At 37.7% G+C, this 20,293-nt stretch overlaps 1 protein-coding gene across 1 annotated transcript in view; it reads left to right on the plus strand.

Annotated features, from left to right (window-relative positions):
• Window positions 1-20,293, plus strand: part of LOC150077658 (uncharacterized) — a 221,760-nt gene that overhangs the window by 84,693 nt on the left and 116,774 nt on the right. The window contains exons 2-3 of the mRNA XM_090384750.1: window positions 727-890; window positions 9,926-10,117. Coding sequence (XP_090240876.1) covers window positions 847-890; window positions 9,926-10,117 — 236 coding nt within the window. The 5' untranslated portion in view covers window positions 727-846. The remainder of the gene's footprint in view (window positions 1-726; window positions 891-9,925; window positions 10,118-20,293) is intronic.

The raw sequence follows: 20,293 nt of genomic DNA on the forward strand, positions 1-20,293 counted from the left end.
ATCAATATCTCCACAATTTTTGCTCTTATATTTTCAGGAAAATTGTCAGTGGTCATTTTTAGTTTGGCTGTAATTGCAATTTGGTTTACAATTGCAATTTGCAGGTCTACAAATGAACTGATCTTATTTTTCAGTTTTAAAAAACTAAGTTTTTTTCTCTTCTTAATCATATCTTTCATTTTAATTTAATGGAAATAATGTTGAAATTGACTGATTAAATTACCCAAGATGGAAGGAGAGTCATTGTTTTCACCTAAAGAAAATATTTCTGATAATTGAAGTATTGGGAAACGAACAATTGTAAATAGTCAAAGTTTAGGTACTTTTGCTCAGAAAGGTTAAAGCTTATGTTATTTCCTGCAATGCTTTTAGCACCTAAAATCTGAATCTAAAATCTGAATGAATACATGAAATATCAGAATAATCATGGGTTTCAGATAATTGCAAGAAGGTGGGCCCTAGTTTAAGTTTATCTAAACTTACTATAAATCATTGTCATTTACTGTAGAAAAGATAGATATTTAATTTAAAGAAAAAGAATAATTAATTAGCAAAATTTACATATGGATAACTAAATGTTTTAATATTGAGAATGGCTTCTTAAGATGCATTTTTTAAAATATATCTAGTAGTACCACAAAATTAGAATTTTTTAATGTTAGAACTAGACTTTGATTGGTCTTTTTCAAGCATATTCACCTAGTTTTATTTTTTACTTTGTTTCAGTAAACAAAGAAATTGCTTGAATTAATCTGACTGAAGCATTAAAATTGCATAGAATTTTGGCAAAAAAGGGAAACATTCAAAACAATTTTATAAATTGTGAAGGAGCAAAGTCAAGTAATAATGCCACCAGGAAGGACAGGTGCACGTAATTACAGACATAGAAGGTAAGCTCACTGCTTTTTTTTTTTTTTGGTTTTCTTAATCGTGTGGTTTTTCTTAATCTTTCCCTTTTTGGATAAAAATACTTATATCAGTTTGTGCTTAGTTAACTGGTAAAATGTACCCAAGACCTAAAGTTAATTCATCAATGCAAAGTTTGAGTTCAGGATGAGCAAAACCTATGGAATGAGACCACTTGCCTATATAATGTTCAAAATAAATTTAATGCAGTTTGACTAATTTACATTTACATGAATTTACGTATTAATAAAACAAAATACTGTTGCGTTTCTTCATTGAGGAAATTATTTAATTTAAAACTTTAAATTTAACAGTTATTTTTATTTTAAGTAAAATTTTAATTTAGGCTTCTCATCTGGACCATCACTAGTTGACAAGCCTGAACACCATACAACTAAAGTATTAACATACCATACCATACTAAAAAGCATTAACATACCATACCATACTAAAAAGCAAAACAGATTAAACTTCTAGGAGCATATAAATAAATTTCACTTCGCTGTTGGCATCCTTAGTGAGAGGACGTGTTTTCATAGTGTTTCTAAGTCTAAAGTGCATGGAGAGGATAGAGATTAGAGGTTAGATTATTGCTTTTGATATAATTATTTTTCCTGTAATAGTTTGTAAATTTAATTTTTATAATATTATAAATATAATTTTTTTAAAAGTTACTTTCTGTGATAATAATAAATTGAGCAATGGTTTATTTGGTAAATTAAATGGTAAATGGTAATTAAAATTAATTTAATTTTTAATATTATAAATATTTTTTTGAAAGTTACTTTCTGTGATATATAGTAAATTTAGCGATGATTGTGACAAGATCCACCTTGAACACTTTGTCAGGGTATCATGACTCATACAGAAATAGCTGATGACAATTGCCATATGACTCATGATTTCATCATTTGCAGAACCTTTGGCATGTACTCGAAGGTCAACCTAGTGGATAATCATATCTCACCTGGCAATTCTTTTCTTAGTCACCGTTGTATGGAGTGTACTGATCTAAAGTTAAATTTTGGTGCATTGCTAGAAGAATTTGAGTTGCCGAAAAAATGGGTGCTTTTCCCAGAGAATAATGTAACTGGGAGCTTGTTAAGACCTAATCCCTCAGACCTAAAGTTAATTCATCATCATAAAATCTCTCCTGTCATGGTTGCACAGAATTGGAGACACAAACATTTTCTCCTGTCTCACCATACTTTTTCAACAGGACCTTATATTTCATAAATAATACATCACTTTGTTTAAGCTTTACATCATTAGTCTTACCTGTATTACCATACACCTGTTAATCCCATTAGAAGCTGATAAATTGTTTGTTTTATCATTTTTTGCACCAAGAAGATATCTCTGGTTCTGTGCAATCTGTCTTTCTTAGAGGAATATATTTGGTGCCTGCCTAAAGTTGAGTTCACAATAAGAACTTAGATTATCTCTGTGGAAATAAAGCATTCTACACCAGTTGATCCATTTGTAGGGCTGGATTTTGGACCATTTCACCTGACAAAGCATCAGCCATTTGTGTCTCTCTGAGTCCACCAGACTGAATTGCTCTAGGACGTTAACTTGCTTCTTCAGTGACTTAGTCATGCCTGAGTTTCAAATTAGTTTGTTGCACTCCCTTTATCTTGTGCCAAGAAATGTCTCTCCATCAGCTAGCAAAAGCTTGGAATGCATGTGACAGCAAGTGCAAGTAGAAAGGCTGTAATTCATAGGAGAATATCCATAACTAATGCTAGACTTTTCTAGATTAATCCTTAATTAAAATTTAAAATTAGAAAATATATTTCTGTGAATTCAGAAACTATATATTTATCACCTTTAGAACACTACAATTTACTAGTGCAAATTACAAAGTTCCCATATCTTTTATAACTCTTTCTCCAAACAACAAACTTATTATTTGTATGGCAAATGAATTAAAGAAAGCAAGCAATCTTATAGAACATAAACTAAAAAAGGAAGGGGAAAAAACTATCCATCCCATATAATAATATTTCTAATTCTTCCTTAAATTTATTCAAACTATCCATTTCCACAATGACAGATGGTAGTTTGATACAACAATCTAATTACTGTGTGACTGAAATCAAAATTGTGCTAAATTTAAATTTAGCACATATATCCTGGCAGCAGCCTTCTTTTTTGGTTTAATAAATAAGTCCCTTTATGTACATTGTTTGAGAAAGTTAGAATACCATCATCATTACATTCACACATGAGGAGTTAAGGATTGAAAATGCCAGAAGGTTATCAAATTGTAGCAAGGTGCTTAATGATTTTGTAATAACTGAGAGCAAAGTGGAGGAGAAATTGTTGAAGTACTGCATATGGGTAAAAGTAACCCCAGAGCAATGTTCCAACTGTGCCATACTACACGTAGGGTGGTAGAAAATGAAAAATACCTGGGAGTAATTGTGCAGTCAGATATGAAGTTTTCTGAGCAATGCAGACAGGCTGCCAGAGCAGGTCATGGGGTTTTGTCAATGATATCCAGGAATTTTGCTAGCAGGGAAAAAGAGGTGATTATCCCTTTGTATAAGGCAATGGTCAGGCCACGCCTTGAGTACTGCATACAGGTTTGGAGGCCTCATTTTAGGAAGGGTGTAGTTTGTTTGAGTGTGTACAGAGAAGGGCAACAAGATTGGATTGGTGAGGGGAACGAAGGGGTCCTCTTACCAAGAGAGGCTTAAGTTCTGCAAATTGCAGCGACTGGAGACTAGGCACCTGTGAGGTGATCTGATTGAGGTGTATAAGGCCTTGAATGGGTTGAGCATGCTGAATTCTGATGGGATTCTTCCACTTGCTCAGATTATGAACCTGAGGGGGCATAAATTCAAATTGAGGAAAGACAGTTGTAGAATAGATGTGCAGAAATTTGCCTTTAGCCAGTGGGTGGTTAATTGCTGGAACAAACTTCCATCTGTTGTTGTGGAAGTTGATAAGTTAAATAAATTTAAGAAGGAACTGGACAAACATTTAGAGGGAATGTTTGTGTAAATTTTTTTTTTTTTTTTGGCTGATGCTACATAAGCTCATACGTTGGCTTTCTTGCATCACATGCCACGATTACTATTAAGTTTACCTGATTCATTTACAGCCTTAAACATTTCAGCCAGGTTTCCTGGAAAGTGTCCAGTTTCCAAGTGTTGCATTTTGCAGAACCATAGTCTTTTGTGGTAAAAGTATCCCTTTGTGTGTTTGACCAATCTGCTTTCTCCTCTCTGTACCCATTCCAAGAGATCCAAATTTTTCTTTAAATTAGGCTTCCAGACCTTCCAGTCTCAAGATGTGACCTAACCATACCTTATGCAGTGGGATAATCACCTCCTTGTAGCTGCTGGTAAAGTTCCCGATATATTGGCTGAACCCCATGAGCTGTTTTAGCAACCTGTCCATGCTGGTCAGAGAACTTCATGTCAAACTGTACAGTTAACCCTAGATCCCTCGGTTTACCATTTTGAACATGGTACCACCTAATTGCTATGTTATTCTAGGTTTACAGCTACTCATATGCAGTGCCTTTCATTTACCAATGTTAAAGCTCAATTACTACTTCTCAGCCCATCCGCCTAATTTATCTATCTTGATGCAGTACTATGCCTTGATTCCTATCATTAACCACCCTGCCAAACTTATTATCATCTGCAAACTTAAGACAATATGCTTAATGCCATTATCATTAAGAAATACTGTAAGCAGTTGGGGGATCAGCACCGAACCCTGTGGGACTCCATTAATAATATTCTCTCTCCCTCTTCCTCCCCTCCTACTCAGTCATCCATGCATTCAGAGCAGTAGTTTGCTTCTAATACCACACTTAGTAACTTGGTGTATTTCTGCTGTTCCCATCCCTAGAACTTTTTCATGAGTAAATGTAGATGCAAAATATTTGCTTAGTTTGTCAATTTGTGAACAATCTTTTGTATGGAACAATATCAAAAGCTTTACTGAAATCTGAATATAGGATGTCAGAATTATTATTTGCATCCAGTTCCTTTATTACTACATCGTAGTAGCTGATTAGATTGCTCAGACAGTACTATCTCTATACCCCTACCTTCATCCCAACAAACCCATTCTATGATTTCTATATAATTTCATTCCTGTCCAGATAGTCTTGCATTACGTTTTTTATCAGTGACTCCATTATGTTCTCTGGAACAGATGTCAAGCTCACAGATCTATAATTGCTCATATCACCAAATCCTAATTATGCCCTCATAATTATGGCTATGGGTTTGCTTGCCTCTTTTGTAGCTGAGTAAATAAGGCAACTGAGGCTGATGATCCCATCGGGCTTAGTTGCCTTATTTACTTTTAGCTTCTGCAGCATCTCTTCCAGTTCATTCTCATTTATAACAAAATCATTTAGCGTTCTCAGTTAAAACTTGGTGTACTTTTGCTGTTTCCGTCCCTAGAACTTCTTCATAAGTGAATGTAGATGAAAAATATCTATTTAGTTTGTCAGCAACCTGAACAGGATCATTGATAGTTATGCCATTCATATCTAGTGGGCCAGTGATGTTCATCTCCTTCCTTCTTGTGTTAACACAAGGAAAGAATTGTTTGCTATTTTTCTTTGCATTCTTAGCCAAGGACTTCTTATAATCTGTCTTAGCTTGCCTAATCCCTTTATTGACCTGATTGCATACTAATTTGTACTTGCTGTAGGCTCTCATCCCCTGCTATTTTATAATCATCTCAATAATTTTTCTTCTCTGCCACTAATCTTATCAATTCATCTGAACAACTTCAAAAAATTTATTGAGATTAAAGGAGTGCAAGGCTCCAGGGAAAGATGGTATATATTCAGTTGCAATTAAAATGGTTGTATATGAGCATGTCAAATGTTAGGAATGCTAATGATTGCAAAAATTAAATGTAGATATCTTTATTATTATATTCAAGAAATTGAATTTCTCTACAGTAAATTATTAAAATGAAGATGTAATTTAAATTAAAGTTTGCTTTGTAATTATTCCTTTCCTGGTGGTGATGATGGTTTCAGGTTACTTGACAGGTGCCCCTTGAAAGTGTTGCCACCTTAACCATCAGTGATTAAAAATCTGATTTTTTTTTTTTTTTTTGCCTTCCTAAGTACAGTTGAACTTTTATTGCAGTAGTTTCTGAAGTTAATTTTTTTATGATTTTCTTACAAAAATTGTACTTGAACCTGTCAAGTGACCTGCCACCATCTTTACAGTTATTTGGTTTTTGTTTGAAGAGTGGCATGGTACCAGACAGGTGTTGATGCTATTTCTTTATAGTTTCAGGTTTCTTGTTTTTCCTCTCCCACTAGTTCAGTAAATATCTACAGTCTTAACCTTGTTATTTTTGAAAGATTTATTATTGATTTTATGTAGTAAATGTGAGAAAGCAAAACTGTGTATTCTCTTAAAATGGATGCTGCTCTGCAGGGAGCAGCATGCATAATTTTTTAATTTGTTTGTGTGTGTGTGTGTGTGTGTGTGTGTGTGTGTGTGTGTGTGTGTGTGTGTGTGTGTGTGTGTGTGTGTGCCAGATTTGAAAAGTTTTTAATTTTTTAATAATTATAATATATAATAAGATGTAATATATGCACACATGCTTGTTTGGAATTCTGCAAACTTGTCTTTTAAACCGTAAACTGGAAGATACTTTCTATTTCATGTTTAAAAGGTTTCTACAGAATTAAATAATTTTTTTTTAAATAAAAGGTGTAAACTTATAGCATAATAACATACACGTAAGTTATAATCCAGTTTAATACAAATATATACTAACAAAACAAAATCAGTAGCTTTCGAGGCGCGTGTCTCTTCGTCAACTGACAAATTAAATACAAAAATACAACGAGCTGAGTGAGGCACGTTAATCATGCGTCATTGTTGTTGCACGGATGTGCACTACTTTCTACACCACTGATCATCCAGCATTAAAACGGTTGGCTCTAGGATGGGATGTGGACGTATGCCTTTCTGGCGATTTAATGTCTTTGGATTGTTTACTATGTTGAGTGACTCTAGCCATAGGCGGTGGCAAAAGTGTCGTGAGTGGTCTACTATTTCAAAGTCGCGTTTGGGGTCAAGATCGTGGTTGGTGGCCCAAAAATGTTCCGCGACCGCGGACTGGTCAGTTTCGGCAAGCCGGATTGCTCTGTTGTGTTCCGTAAGGCGATCTTGGAGACGCCTTGATGTTTCTCCTATGTAGCAACTGTTACAGTCTCTACAGGTGATGCGATATACCACATTGCTGCGTAAGACAGGTGTGACAGGGGTCTTCATGCTGGAGACAAGTGAACGTAGGTTCCTGCAGGGTAATTGCACACATTTGATGTTGTAACTTCTAAGGACCTTCGAGATCCGTCCTGACACGCCTGGATAATAGGGAATGTAGGCGGACGATATACCGACTTGGTCCAGTGGTCTTGGGTTCGATGTGAGTTCTTCTGCCTGTAATAGGCATCTGCTTAGTACATGGGATGGATAACCGCATTTGGTTAGGTCCGCCTTCACACGGGAGATCTCATTACGCCTAATTGTGTCAGTGCTGGAATGGCTCCAAGCCCTGGAGAATAGGGTGTGGGCAGTGCTATTGAGATGGCTTGGTGCGTGGCCGGATCTGTAGTTAGTGGATTGATCGCACCACATAGGCTTGCTGTATACTGAGGTCTCTAGATGTAGGCCTACGCGATGCACTAGGATGTCCAGGAACGGGAGCGGTACCGTTCACCTCTGATTCTATGGTAAACTTGATGAAATTAGATAGGGAGTTGAAGTATTCCAGCAGTGCAGTTTCAGAGCCATGTGGTATTACGGTAAAAATATCATCAATGTATCTACACCATGTTGTAATAGGTGTAGGTGGGTTCTGGTGTATCTGCTCCTTCAGATCTTCCATGGCGATGTTGGCTACTATGGAACTGACGGGCACCCATAGCAGTGCCATGTACCTGCTGGTAGAGTGAATCCTCAAAAGTGAAGATGCTGCTTGATAAACATAGGTTGAGGGCGGTACAGATGTCATCAGTGGATAGTGATGTCCTGGATTGGAGGCTTAAGTCGTTCTCGAGGAGCCTTCTGGCGCAGTGCACGGCCTGTTGGACGGGAATTGAAGTGAATAAAGAAATCACATCACTATCCACTGATGACATCTGTACCGCCCTCAACCTATAGTCGTGTATAATTACGTTGGGCACTAAGTATTTTGGCCTCGTTTATATAAAAAAATACGTTTTTCGTAAAAAACGCTGCTGAACAAGAAGCACGAGCTGAGGCTGCATGTTGATTAACATGAATATTCAGAGGAAAATGTGTCGAACCTTGGTAAGACGAGTTGCAATTGCCGCAAGAAATGTTGTATACCAGGTCCATTTCTTGCGGTGATTGCGACTCCTCTTACCAAGGTTTGACGCATTTTCCTCTGAATATTCATGCTAATCAACATGCAGCCTCAGTTCGTGCTTCTTGTTTAGCAGTGTCAGAATTAGCCTTTCACACCGTTAACGAAAAACATACTTTTTTATTTAACGAGGCCAGAATACTGTTCAATGTAATTATACATGACTATTAATTGCAGAAACCATAGAAATTAAATTACACGAGAATTCTGTTAATGTTCGCCGGCCATATCTGATCTCCAGTTCGTGGGCATGTGTGAAGACGAATAATCCCTATTTAAGTTTCATGCTCACCCCTTATTCGGTAATTTTCATTTCTGTGATCACGACATATGGATGAAAAGCGTTGTCAGCTTCGGGAAGGAAAATAGTTTTGCAATTTTTTTCGTTAAATTCTTATAATTAATTTTCTTATTTTTAATTGCGTTAAATTGATTTTTAATTATTTGTTTCTTTAATGTAAGATTTTCTTTTTTTTTTTGTTTTAATTTCTGGAGAGTATCATACAGAAGTGTTCTACATACTATATTGAGGTAAACTTCTCTCATTAGTTTACAAAGTTAAGAAAAGATGAAATATTTGTATTTTCAAGCAGAATTTAAAAAAAAAAGTGGGTACCTGCCAGGTGATCCACCTGTGCTATACTTTGGGGTCCTACCACCTCCAGGTTGAAAAGAATAGTTAATATATTCTTATCCTCCATTGCAAAAGTATTTTTTTCTCTGAAGCACATTGATTTGCTATTCTGTTTAATACTCTATGAGAAATGCGTTTAAAATCGACATTACAGTACATGATATTTACTGACTCCGTGTATTGTTATTTGTTTTTATTTAACAAATTGAACCATTGTTTACATTTGAAATTATTAAAATTTCTCCACTAAGTTATACTTTTCTAAAATCCAGAAAAGTTTAAAATTTGGCACTTCTCAATTTCCACGAGTTCCAGATATTAAAAAGTTTACTGTATATAGTTATAATTTATGCCAGTAGTATTGAGCTTCAAACTCTCTGGATTTATGATGAGAATGTAGTCTCTTCATCCTTTCTCCTGTTCTCCTAATGGTTCTTTTTTTTTTGCAAAAAATATTAAAGAGACTGCCATTAACTTTGGAATATTTTAAACAATTCCATGAATTTATTCATTCTTCATCTCTGGTTAACAAATTGGCAGTTGTGCTCTGTTTCTTTTTGTTCAAAATTCAGACTGTCTTTGTTACCCATTTGTAATTTTTATAAGTGCTGTTATGTATTTTTCAACTATAGTAAGGTGAAATTTTATTTTATTTTTTTCCTGTGGGAAGAAAGTATAAAATCAACCTGATTAAAACACCTGCACATTTTCATTTTTGAAAGTCCATTTATTTAGTAAATAGTACTGTTTACTTTTAAAATGTCAACTGAAAATTAACTTCTAACAGTTGTATAGGAGGCCTTTCCACAAGAAGACATTATCATTAATGTATCATTTAAGTAAATTTCTATTTCTAATGTTCCCATTTCTAATGTCCCTCCTTAGTGAGTGGAATTAGCTAGTTGCTGGGAATTGTTAAGGGAAGGTAAGAAATAAATGTTTACCTCATTACTAGATATTTCTGTAATTCTTATAATTGGGTTTTCCTTTAAGACCATTTGCAAGCTCCTCTGAAAGTGATTCAAGCCCAGAACCAATTGCTATGAAGCCCTTGCCCAAAGCTCCTCCAAATATATCTGGGAAACGGCCTCGTTCAAGGTCAAGGTCACCAATCCACCGGATGCGTTCTCCTCTTAGAAAGGCTGCTAGACCACGATCACTACCAAGAAGTTCTCATAATAACAGGTATATTTAAAACTAATATAAAATGCATTCTGGTTTCTCCCTGGAATAATATATATTTATATACATTGAAAAGAAACTTGAATTAATAATGTAACTAGGGGGCTTGAATTAATAATGTAACTATATCCCTGCTTGCTTTGCTCGCCAACCCCCGTGCACACTTTTCTGTGTAAAATGTAGAGGTATGACAGAGTAAGTAAAATTTTTTCTACTTAAAAAACACCTGTCTAAATGCACTGATTGATGTCTAATCAGGAAATGACCTATGTAATTATTTACCTGTGCATTTGTAGTGACGTAATTGGCCCACCCACTTGTACCACGTGACCCGCATCCCTCTTCTCCCATTGGTTACCCCACCACGTGGATTCTCAATGTCGAATAAATATTATGTAATTATTTACCTGTGTTTACATAGGTAAATAATTACATAATGACATAGGTCACTTAGGAAAAGGCTTTTTGCTTTGGGTTCCATAATACATGAGGAATATTGTTGTATCCAAAAGAGCAGAACTAAAATATTTACAAATTATACAAATATTTAAAATATTTACAAAATACTAAACTATTCAAATTATACAAATATTTAAAATATTTACAAAATACTAAACTATTTACAAATATACAAACTATATCGCGACGATGGATCTTCATCAGCTGACATTAATGTACAAAAAGCATTACGATAGAACATCAAATAATGCCGGGCACGGTCATGTATTAGACAGCGAAGCATGTGCATGAGGCTGGCGAGTGTTATGAAGGCATCATTTGATGTTCCATTGTAATGTTTTTTTGTATATTAATGTTAGCTGATGAAGGGACCCATCATCCTGATATAGTAAAAGTATGATTGTAAATAGTTTAGTTTTTAGTAAATATTTCTATAGTTTTGTATTGTATAATGTTATTATTTGTATAATAATATACTAACTGATATACTAACATTATAACGCACTCAGCGTTCTCTCCAGGACCTATCAAATGGTTTTTAGGAGCATTAGCAACTAAGGCCATATTGCTCTGGGGATATGCGGTGGTCATTTCCCGACCTTTCCGCATCCTCCATATTTGGTGTTCGTGGGCTCAAACCCTGGTCTAATCAAGAAGTGTGTGCTACGCACTACTGCTCCTACCCACCTGGCTACAGAGGGGCCACACCACCCGGTGAATTCAACTGACTGTCCGGCTAAAATTTAAGTGATCCTTGTGGTATTGTATGGTACTAATTCGAACATACTATGCAATCGAGGTCAATGCGGCAGGAGTGGACGCTAATGCAGCTGGAATTGTGATTGGACTCCGATCACAATTCAAGAAAGCCGAAGTAAAACTCAGCTTTCCTGTAATTAACCTACCTATGCAGTTATAAGACCTCCCACTATTCAACTATCGTGCTGACATCATAAGGCCATAATGTAGTTCGACGCTGCAAATCCAGATTTTCAAAAATATTGTGTGCTTTATGTTGAGCTATCAGATGCAGTCTGTTGACAGCATTGATATATTGGTTGAATTCTGCGATTCACTGAGTTGACTCGGATTCACGTTTGTTATTCAAATCTGTTTGACATTATCTGAGATTGACTAAGTGTATCAACCCACTGTGCAGCCATCTCTACTCTACTATGGCAAGCTTGAGTACAGTAAACCCGCTATTCCCAGGGGTTTTGTTTCTTAGAAATTGTGCCCATGTAATAATGGGTTACATTCCAAAGTATGAAATATATAAGAAAAACTAGTCTAAAATTTTGTCTATGTATGTATTATATGTACCTACATATTTTTTTTTTTTATGTGAACCCCAAACAAGAGAGGTATTAGAACCTATAGTACTTTGTACCATGCTTGGGTTGGAGGTTGAGATGACGAAAGAAGATATTTGTTGACATTGCACTTGAACTTTCCGCATCCTCCGCAATTTGTTGATAATGCACTTGAACTTTCCGCATCGTTGTAATTTTCAGGAAATACGTATGAAGGAAGGTTGTTCCAGAAAACGGCAGTTGAATGAATAAATGAGGAAGATGAAAAGTTGGTTCTGTGGGTTTGAAGTTGGACAGTAAATGGATGTTGGCTGGTGGTGGCACGTGTTTGGACTGTTTTGAAAGAGAGAGCGGGAATTATAGAAGCCAATTCAGAAGAACAGTGCCCATGGAAGTATCTGTAGAAGAGGCATGCAGCAGAAACAGTACGTCTATGAGACAGCGAGTGGAGAGACTCTGTTAGAGATGACTCATTAATTAACCTAACTGCCCTCTTCTGAATGGAATCAAGAAGCCTGAGAGAGGTTTTGGGGGCACCACCACAGATGTGGAAACAATATTCCATGGCAGGGCGGATTTGCGATTTATACAGAGTGAGCAGCTGTTTGGAAGAAAAGTAAAGCCGAGAGCGAAAGAGAAAACCAAGTTTTTTAGATGTAGAGGAAGCAATATTTGTAATGTGCTTGTGCCAAGAGAGATTAGAAGTCAGGGTAATCCCCAAAAGAGATATATCATTTTGCCTAGAAATCGGAGTGTCCCTAAAGATAAGCATAGGAGCAGAAGAATCCTTTTTGCGAGATATAAGACAAGACTGAGTTTTAGAAGGATTGAAATCAACTAAGTTGTCTTTGCCCGACTGCAGAATTACCTGGAGATCGGCATTTAAGGAATTGGTTGCAGATATTCAAGAAGTTGAAGCTGATTGGGCAGGGCAGGTTTTCTCAAAATGGAAAGTGGAATGCAATCTGCTATCATCGGCAAAACTATGGATAGGATTGCCAGTCAATGGGAGAAGGTCATTAATATACAAGAGGAAAAGAGTATGGGAAAGAACTGAACCTTGGGAGACACCGGCATTAGTGGAGAAGTTAGAAGACAGAGAGCCATCTACCATCACCCTTATTGAGCAATCAGAGAGAAAACTGCATAACCAATTACTAAAAACAGTTGGCAAACCATAAGATGGAAGCTTGTTTAGAAGACATTTATGCCAAACACGATCAAAAGCCTTTGAGATGTCAAGAGCAACTACTTGTGTTTCACCGAACTTTTCCATCGAGTTAGTCCATAAATGGGTAACATAAGCCAGAATATCACCATTGGATCGACACTGACGGAATCCATACTGGCGATCGTTGATCAGACGGAAGTTTTCTAGGTAGTTTAAGAGTTGGCGTTTAACTGATTTCTCCATTACTTTAGAAAGAGTAGAAGCAATTGCAATGGAACGATAATCGGATGGGAGGGATTGCCACCCGTTTTAGGAACTGGCTGGATATGAGCAAATTTCCAAGCAGAAGGAAAAACACCTTTGGAATAAGAAAGTGAAAAAAGGTGGCAAAGAATAGGAGTAAGTTCAGGAGCACAGGTTTTGAGAACAAGTGGAGAAATACCATCAGGACTGGAGCTTCCTTAGCATCAAGATTCATCAGAATCCTTCTGATATCCTTTTGACGGAAGACCACAGGAGGCATTGTGAATGGAGCATGTTGGGAATGGTGGGAGGTGTTTTACCAAGAACGTTAATATGTGAGCTGGAAGAAAAATGGGATGCTAGCAGGTCAGCTTTATCCTTGGCTGAAGTGACAACAGAACCGTCAGATTTGGACAGAGGTGGGAGCAGAGATGGGCAAAAGTTGCGGCCAATAGCTTTGGCAAGAGACCAGAATGCTCAGCTACCATTAGGGCAAGAAGCAAGTTTTCTACACTTAGTAATTGCTCTTAATTACTCTTAATAACTGCTTTACAATTGTTGCGAGCTTTGGTGTAGGAAGAAAATGAAACTGAAGAATTAGAAACAAGCCAATTACGATATGCAACATTCTTCTCTTGAACATACTTCGCACATTTATTGGAAAACCAAGGTTTAGATAAAGGACGAGATTTTAAAGTGGAGTGTGGGATAAAGGATTCCATTCCTGCAAGAGTAATTTCACTGACACGATCTGAGCAAACGTTGACATCAGGAGTTTTGAAACAGTAATCCGACCAAGGAAAAGAAGAAAAGAAGTCTCGCAGGTCATCCCATTTTTCATTCTTGTAATGCCAAACAACACGAGGTTGGGAATAGCCATGAGATAAAGGTTCCATTGGAGAAGAGACAATCACCAAGTTGTGATCTGAAGTGCCCAAAGGAGCTCTCACTTCGACCGTGTACTTAGAAGGGTTGTTTGTGAGAAAAAGATCAAGCGTATTGGCTGTATGATTAGGATTGTCCGGTATTCTTGTAGGTAAATGAACAATCTGTGCTAGGTTATTAGTAATTGCAAAAGCCTCAGCATCTCGACCAGCTTTTAAAGCTGGTCGAGGAAAATTACCTCACTGTTAGGAAAGTTGGACTGGAGAAAGTCAAGTTGCAAAGAGAGGAAGTCAAAGAGCTCCAAGTGATTAGTGGAGTTGGGAGAACGGTAGAGACAACAGATGAATTTGACATAATGAGGTAGAGAGATTTTAAGCCAGAGAAGATCAAAGAGAGGAGATTCCAAATTGCCAAGTCTCTGACAGGGAATATCAGAACGGACGTATGCACATTCCTTTCGCCTCAAAAGGTGGTAACCTTTTGAGGCGAAAGGAATCATACAGCGAATAATTTGGGCATCTGAGATGAGCAGTAGTTGAATCAACCGATAACTGAGATTCTGTCAGAAAAAGTTCATGGGGTTTGGCCGACTGCAAGTGGAAATGGACATCGTTGAGATTAGAATTGAGACCACGTATATTTGTGAAATGAATTAGGAAGTGCTTGGGAGGTTTAGATCTTTTTGCAGATAAGCTTGCTCTATTAATTTGACAATTCATGGTGTATTCAATAATAAGAAAAAGAGGGTGGGACATGCTGTATGAAGTAATGAAATTTTTGGATATGGCGTACACGTGGTAAGAATATACCCAGATGCTTTACATAACGTGGCCTCGACAATGCTCCCCGCATACACAGTACTCGGACTCCCTGCAGTCACTATCTGGCAGAGTAGAGGTAGCATGATTATACACTAGCTGATCCGGAAGCCACCCTTGTGAAGGTTTGGTCCGGTGTACTAACTAGCGGCCGGCCTGCGAACACCGTTTTAGAGCTGTACCCTCGAAATGTAAGGAATATTGGATCTCGCCACGACATTCATCATAACCTCAAAAGTCATCAGTCATACTGCATGATGGAAGAGAAAGGGAAGGGTTGACCCGGAACTTAGCTCTAGAGACTAAACATGGGTTCCACCACTTCAAGCCTCCAATAAGCAAAGTGGTGGTATTTCACCGGTTGATGAGAGTCATCTACCACCTAGTACTGCCTGGTAACATAGAGGGGCGGTTCCTCCATGTGGTGTGGGCGCCACACCTCGACCCCTGCTTACGTTGGTTCACACCTGGGTGGTCACGCACCATGTACTTGTGCATAGAAGTTATACCCATTATTACTAATAGTCCCACCCTTGTGAAGGTGCAAGCAGAGGATTTGGCTGTCACAGACTGTCCGGACTTCGCTGAAATTGGGTCCACTTGACTTGAGTGTCACCCGAATATCAGTTCCATCAGCGTTTTAGACTCCCAGGTAGCAAGTACAGCTTGTCTGGCCTATCTGAGAGAATGTCTGTGACAACCTCAAGGATCTCAATATTATAGTGAAATACAAGCACAAGGTATCGAAATGAAAAGAAGAAACAATTTAATATTAAATATGGCATTTATTAGAAATTTCAAACAAATCTTTCAAAAAAATGGCATTCTCTTCGAAAATAACCCAGTTTTGTCTACATTGAACATCTGTAATTAATTTTTTAAATTCAGTTCGGGAAACTTTCTGCAGCCACAAAATCTGCTAATTCAGAGTCGTCTACAGGTTTCTTGTTATGTTCCTGAGAAATGGCGTTCTCCTATATTGATTTTTAAACCTTTCAAACCACCCTTTGCTATCTAAAAAATTTATCCCGCCAGTGCTATCACCAGTTTCGCTAAAGTGTTGATATTCCATTTCTGAACAACTTCCACCAACTCTACGTCGATGACCTCAGCATATTTTCTCAATCATGCAATATGAGGGTTATTGAGAGACAACTGCAACAAGCTATTAACCGTCTTAACTTCTGGGCCACGGCCAATGGTTTCAGGTTCTCACCGGAGAAGACCGTTTGCGTCCATTTTTGTCGCAAATGTAACCTCCACCCTGACCCTGAATTACGACTTGGACAAAGCACCATTCCAGTTGTATCAGAGATGAAATTCTTGGGACTCATTTTTGACAAAAAAGTTGACATTTGTCCAACACATTCGTCAGCTATGCACAAAGTGCACGAGAGGGCTTAACATTCTCCGCTGTCTCTCTTCTACCTCTTGGGGTGCAGACTGATGCACCCTACTCCGTTTATACCGTGCACTAATACACTCAAAATTAGATTATGGGTCTCAGGTGTATTAATCTGCTAAAAATAGTGCTGTTCGTTGGCTTGACCCCGTCCATCATCAAGCCATTCGTATTGCTACCGGTGCATTTAGAACTTCGCCTGTCCAAAGTCTGTATGCCGAAGGAAATGAACCGTCCCTGTTGCTTCGACGAATACAGTTGTCTCTGCAATATGCCTTCAAGCTGAAGTCCCTGCGAGACCATCCCACATGGACATCCGTTTTCAAGCCACGATGGGAGTAGCCAGATGGGAAGGAGCAGCAGTGTGTAGCACACGCTTCTTGATTAGACCGGGGTTCGAGCCCGTCACCACCAAATACGGAGGATGTGGAAAGGTCAGGGAATGACCACCGCATATCCCCGAGCAATATGGCTTAGTTGCTAATACTCCTAAAAACCAAAACAACAAGCCACGATGGGAAAATCTTTATAACACACGATGGGCCGCCAGTCGCCCATTTGGCATTCGTGTTCAAGAGCTACTCAATGAGCTTAACATCTCGGTAGACAAGGTTGCTCGATCACCAAAGGAGCCCCTTCCACCCTGGCATGCACAAACACCGACATGCGACTTCTCGCTTAAGATTGGGTGCCTCCGTGCGCAGGAGCAGCAGTGCGTAGCACACGCTTCTTGATTAGACTGGTGTTCGAGCCCGTGACCACCAAATACGGAGAATGCGGAAAGGTTAGAGAATGACCACCGCATATCCCCGGAGCAATATGGCCTTAGTTGCTAATGCTCCTAAAAACCAAATAACAACAACAAGAAGATTGCGACGAAGTCTAATACTCAGTCTTCTGTCTACCCTCAGCTCTATTCACAACACCATGCAGAACATTCTGACTTTTGCCAGTTTACACAGACGGCTCGAAGTCAAAATCGTATGTGGGATCTGCTGCTGTTTTTCCAAATAATACCATATCAGAGCAGATACCCCTTGACTGCAGCATTTACACTGCAGAGATGCATGCTATAGAGTTAGCTCTAGTTCACATAAGAAAACACTGATACCAACGGTGTATTATATATGCCGATTCAGTGAGTGCACTATAGGCTTTATCAGCGGTGTCACGCACTAATCATCCAATCCTGTCCCGAATTCAGCAGATAATATACAGCCTCTATGCAAGTGGATTCGATATCTGCTTCTGGTGGATCCCCAGTCACATCGGGATTAGAGGAAATGATTTGGCTGACACTGCAGCCAAATCGGTAGCCCTGACGGATAATCTTGACCTGTTAGTCCCCTATACAGACTACAGGCAAGTGATCCGTAGTAACCTACAATCTCAGTGGCAAGATTCGTGGCATCGCCTGATTACTACAAACAAACTATGTTGAATTAAGCCTGTGATCCATCCTTGGCGGTCCAGCTTATGCAGGGATTGCAAAGAGGAAATTGTTCTTGCTCGGCTCCGCATAGGACACTGTCATGTGACACACTCCTTTTTGCTGAGGGCTGATGTCCCTCCTATGTGCAAGCAATGCGACACCATTTTATCCGTCCAACACATTTTATGTGATTGTACCAGTTTTAGAAATGCTCGTTTTACTGCTTTTACCCATCTGACTGAGCCATATACACTCAGTCAGATTTTAAATGACAACGACAATGTGCCAGCAGTTTTTAAATTTTTAAAAGCGATCAATATGTATACACTCATATGAAATATACAATTTGCTTTTATCATTGTACTGATTTTATTCATTGATATGACTGTATATATGTACCTTTAGACGAAGTAACATTTTTACAAGTGACCAGTCTTACCTTTTTATATTTTAACCTTTTCCTAGCGCACTATAACCTTGTTGTTTTTGTGCCATAAAAATCAAATCAAATCACCAAGAATAAATAAGTCTTCTCTACTAGAGAAGCATTACTTATCCAAAGTAGTGCAATAACTGGTATCTCGTTGAAGGTAGCCACGATATGAGATATAATTAAAACGATGCATTTCACACTACATATGTAGTTTTATTTGTGGGTAAACTATGGTGTATCTACACCGATATAATATATATATAATGTGAAATGTAAAAGTATATATATTAGTGTGTGTATATATATATATTTGAATAGCGTTTAAAATAGATACTGGGAAATTGAATCTTTCATGATAAAGATAAAAAGGTACATCAGAGGCAGCAAAAAGCATATACCTCTACATGATGCTTGAAATATAACCATACAAATAAATTAGAATGAGAGTTAAATAAAAATAAAATAATGTCAGCAGTATGGCAAGACGAGCGAAAAAGTCGAAATTAAACTTAAGAATCAAACAAAACAGGGAGGAAAGAGAGGGGTAACAAGAGTAAAAATATTGCAGCAGAAAATCTCTAAGATAATTTAGAACATCTAATTATAAGAATAATAATTCATTAAATTTTGAAAGCCAATTAAAATAGAAATTTAACGGCACCCCCTCTGACGGGCACCAGGTTCAAATTTATGTGAAATATCATCAAACGAGATCTAGACCACTATAGTAAAATAAACCAAAAAATAGACTGACCATTATGCCCCATCTCAACATAGGACCACAAAGGCAATAATGGTCAGGGAATCGCTGCATTTCGATCGCTAGACAAATGGATCAGGTGGTGGGCTGATCTTCTGATCGACTCGCCTTTGCGGCGATGTCTAGCTATCGAAATGCAGCAATTCCCTGACCATTATTGGCTGTGGGGTCCTTTGTTGTGAAGGGGCATAAAGGCCAGTCTATTTTTTTTTGGTTTATTTTTGTTTTATTTTACTGTAGTGTGGGCTAGATCTCGTTTGGCGATATTTCACATAAATTTGGACCTGATGCCCGTCAGAGGGGGGCACTGTTAAATTTCTATTTTAATTGGCTTTCAAAATTTAATGAATTATTATTCTCATAATTAGATGTTCTAAATTATCTTAGGGATTTTCTGCTGCAATATTTTTACTCTTGTTACCCCTCTCTTCCCTCCCTGTTTTGTTTGATTATTAAGTTTAATTTCGACTTTTTTGCTCTTGTCTTGCCATACTGCTGGCATTATTTTATTTTATTTTTTATTTATTTTTTTTTAACCTCTCATTCTAATTTATTTGTATGGTTATATATATATACTAATCACAACATTCATTTGGTCACTGCATAGTTTATATAGGTGACCTGACATTCACTCACATTTATTAATCTGCAAGAATTGCTAATTTATTATTATTATTATTATTATTATTTATTATTAATTTTTTAATATACATTTTCTGTATATTTTAATGTATAGAAAGGACAAGGTATACTTGTTTTTTGAGGCAGTCTTCGGGGTTTCCCCTATGTGCCGCAGTAGCATCTGAAAAGCAAATATGCCAAAGCCAGCAAATGTGGATAAGCATTGGTATGTAATGTTTATGTGTATGTTATGTTGAGCGTTGAGCGCCGTCACATGGCAACTTTGAAGGCAGGGGGCAGCGAACACCTCGTCTGCTGCCCCCCCCACTCCGATGTGGAAAGGCATGCCAAGTGCATGCCTTTCCACAGCGGAGAACTAGAACTACTATCGGACAAAGACGCTTTGTGGGATAACAAGAAAACTTGTTATCCCAATAAATAAGGAAAATTAAAAGGAGAGAGCATAGCGTGAGAAGTAGGGGTAAGGGAATGGATAGGAAAGAGAAGAAAAGCATGGGGATGAAAGAAATAGGCATTCCCAGAAGAAGAAGAAAGCAAGAGTTTAAAGAGTAAGAAATATAAGGCACTAGTGGACAAAACGTATGCAAATCGGTGAGGCCACACAACCATATCAATAATAAA

The sequence above is a fragment of the Mastigoproctus giganteus genome, chromosome 11, assembly GCF_048544385.1.
Source record: "Mastigoproctus giganteus isolate SK-2022 chromosome 11, ASM4854438v1, whole genome shotgun sequence".
Lineage (NCBI taxonomy): Eukaryota > Metazoa > Arthropoda > Arachnida > Uropygi > Thelyphonidae > Mastigoproctus > Mastigoproctus giganteus.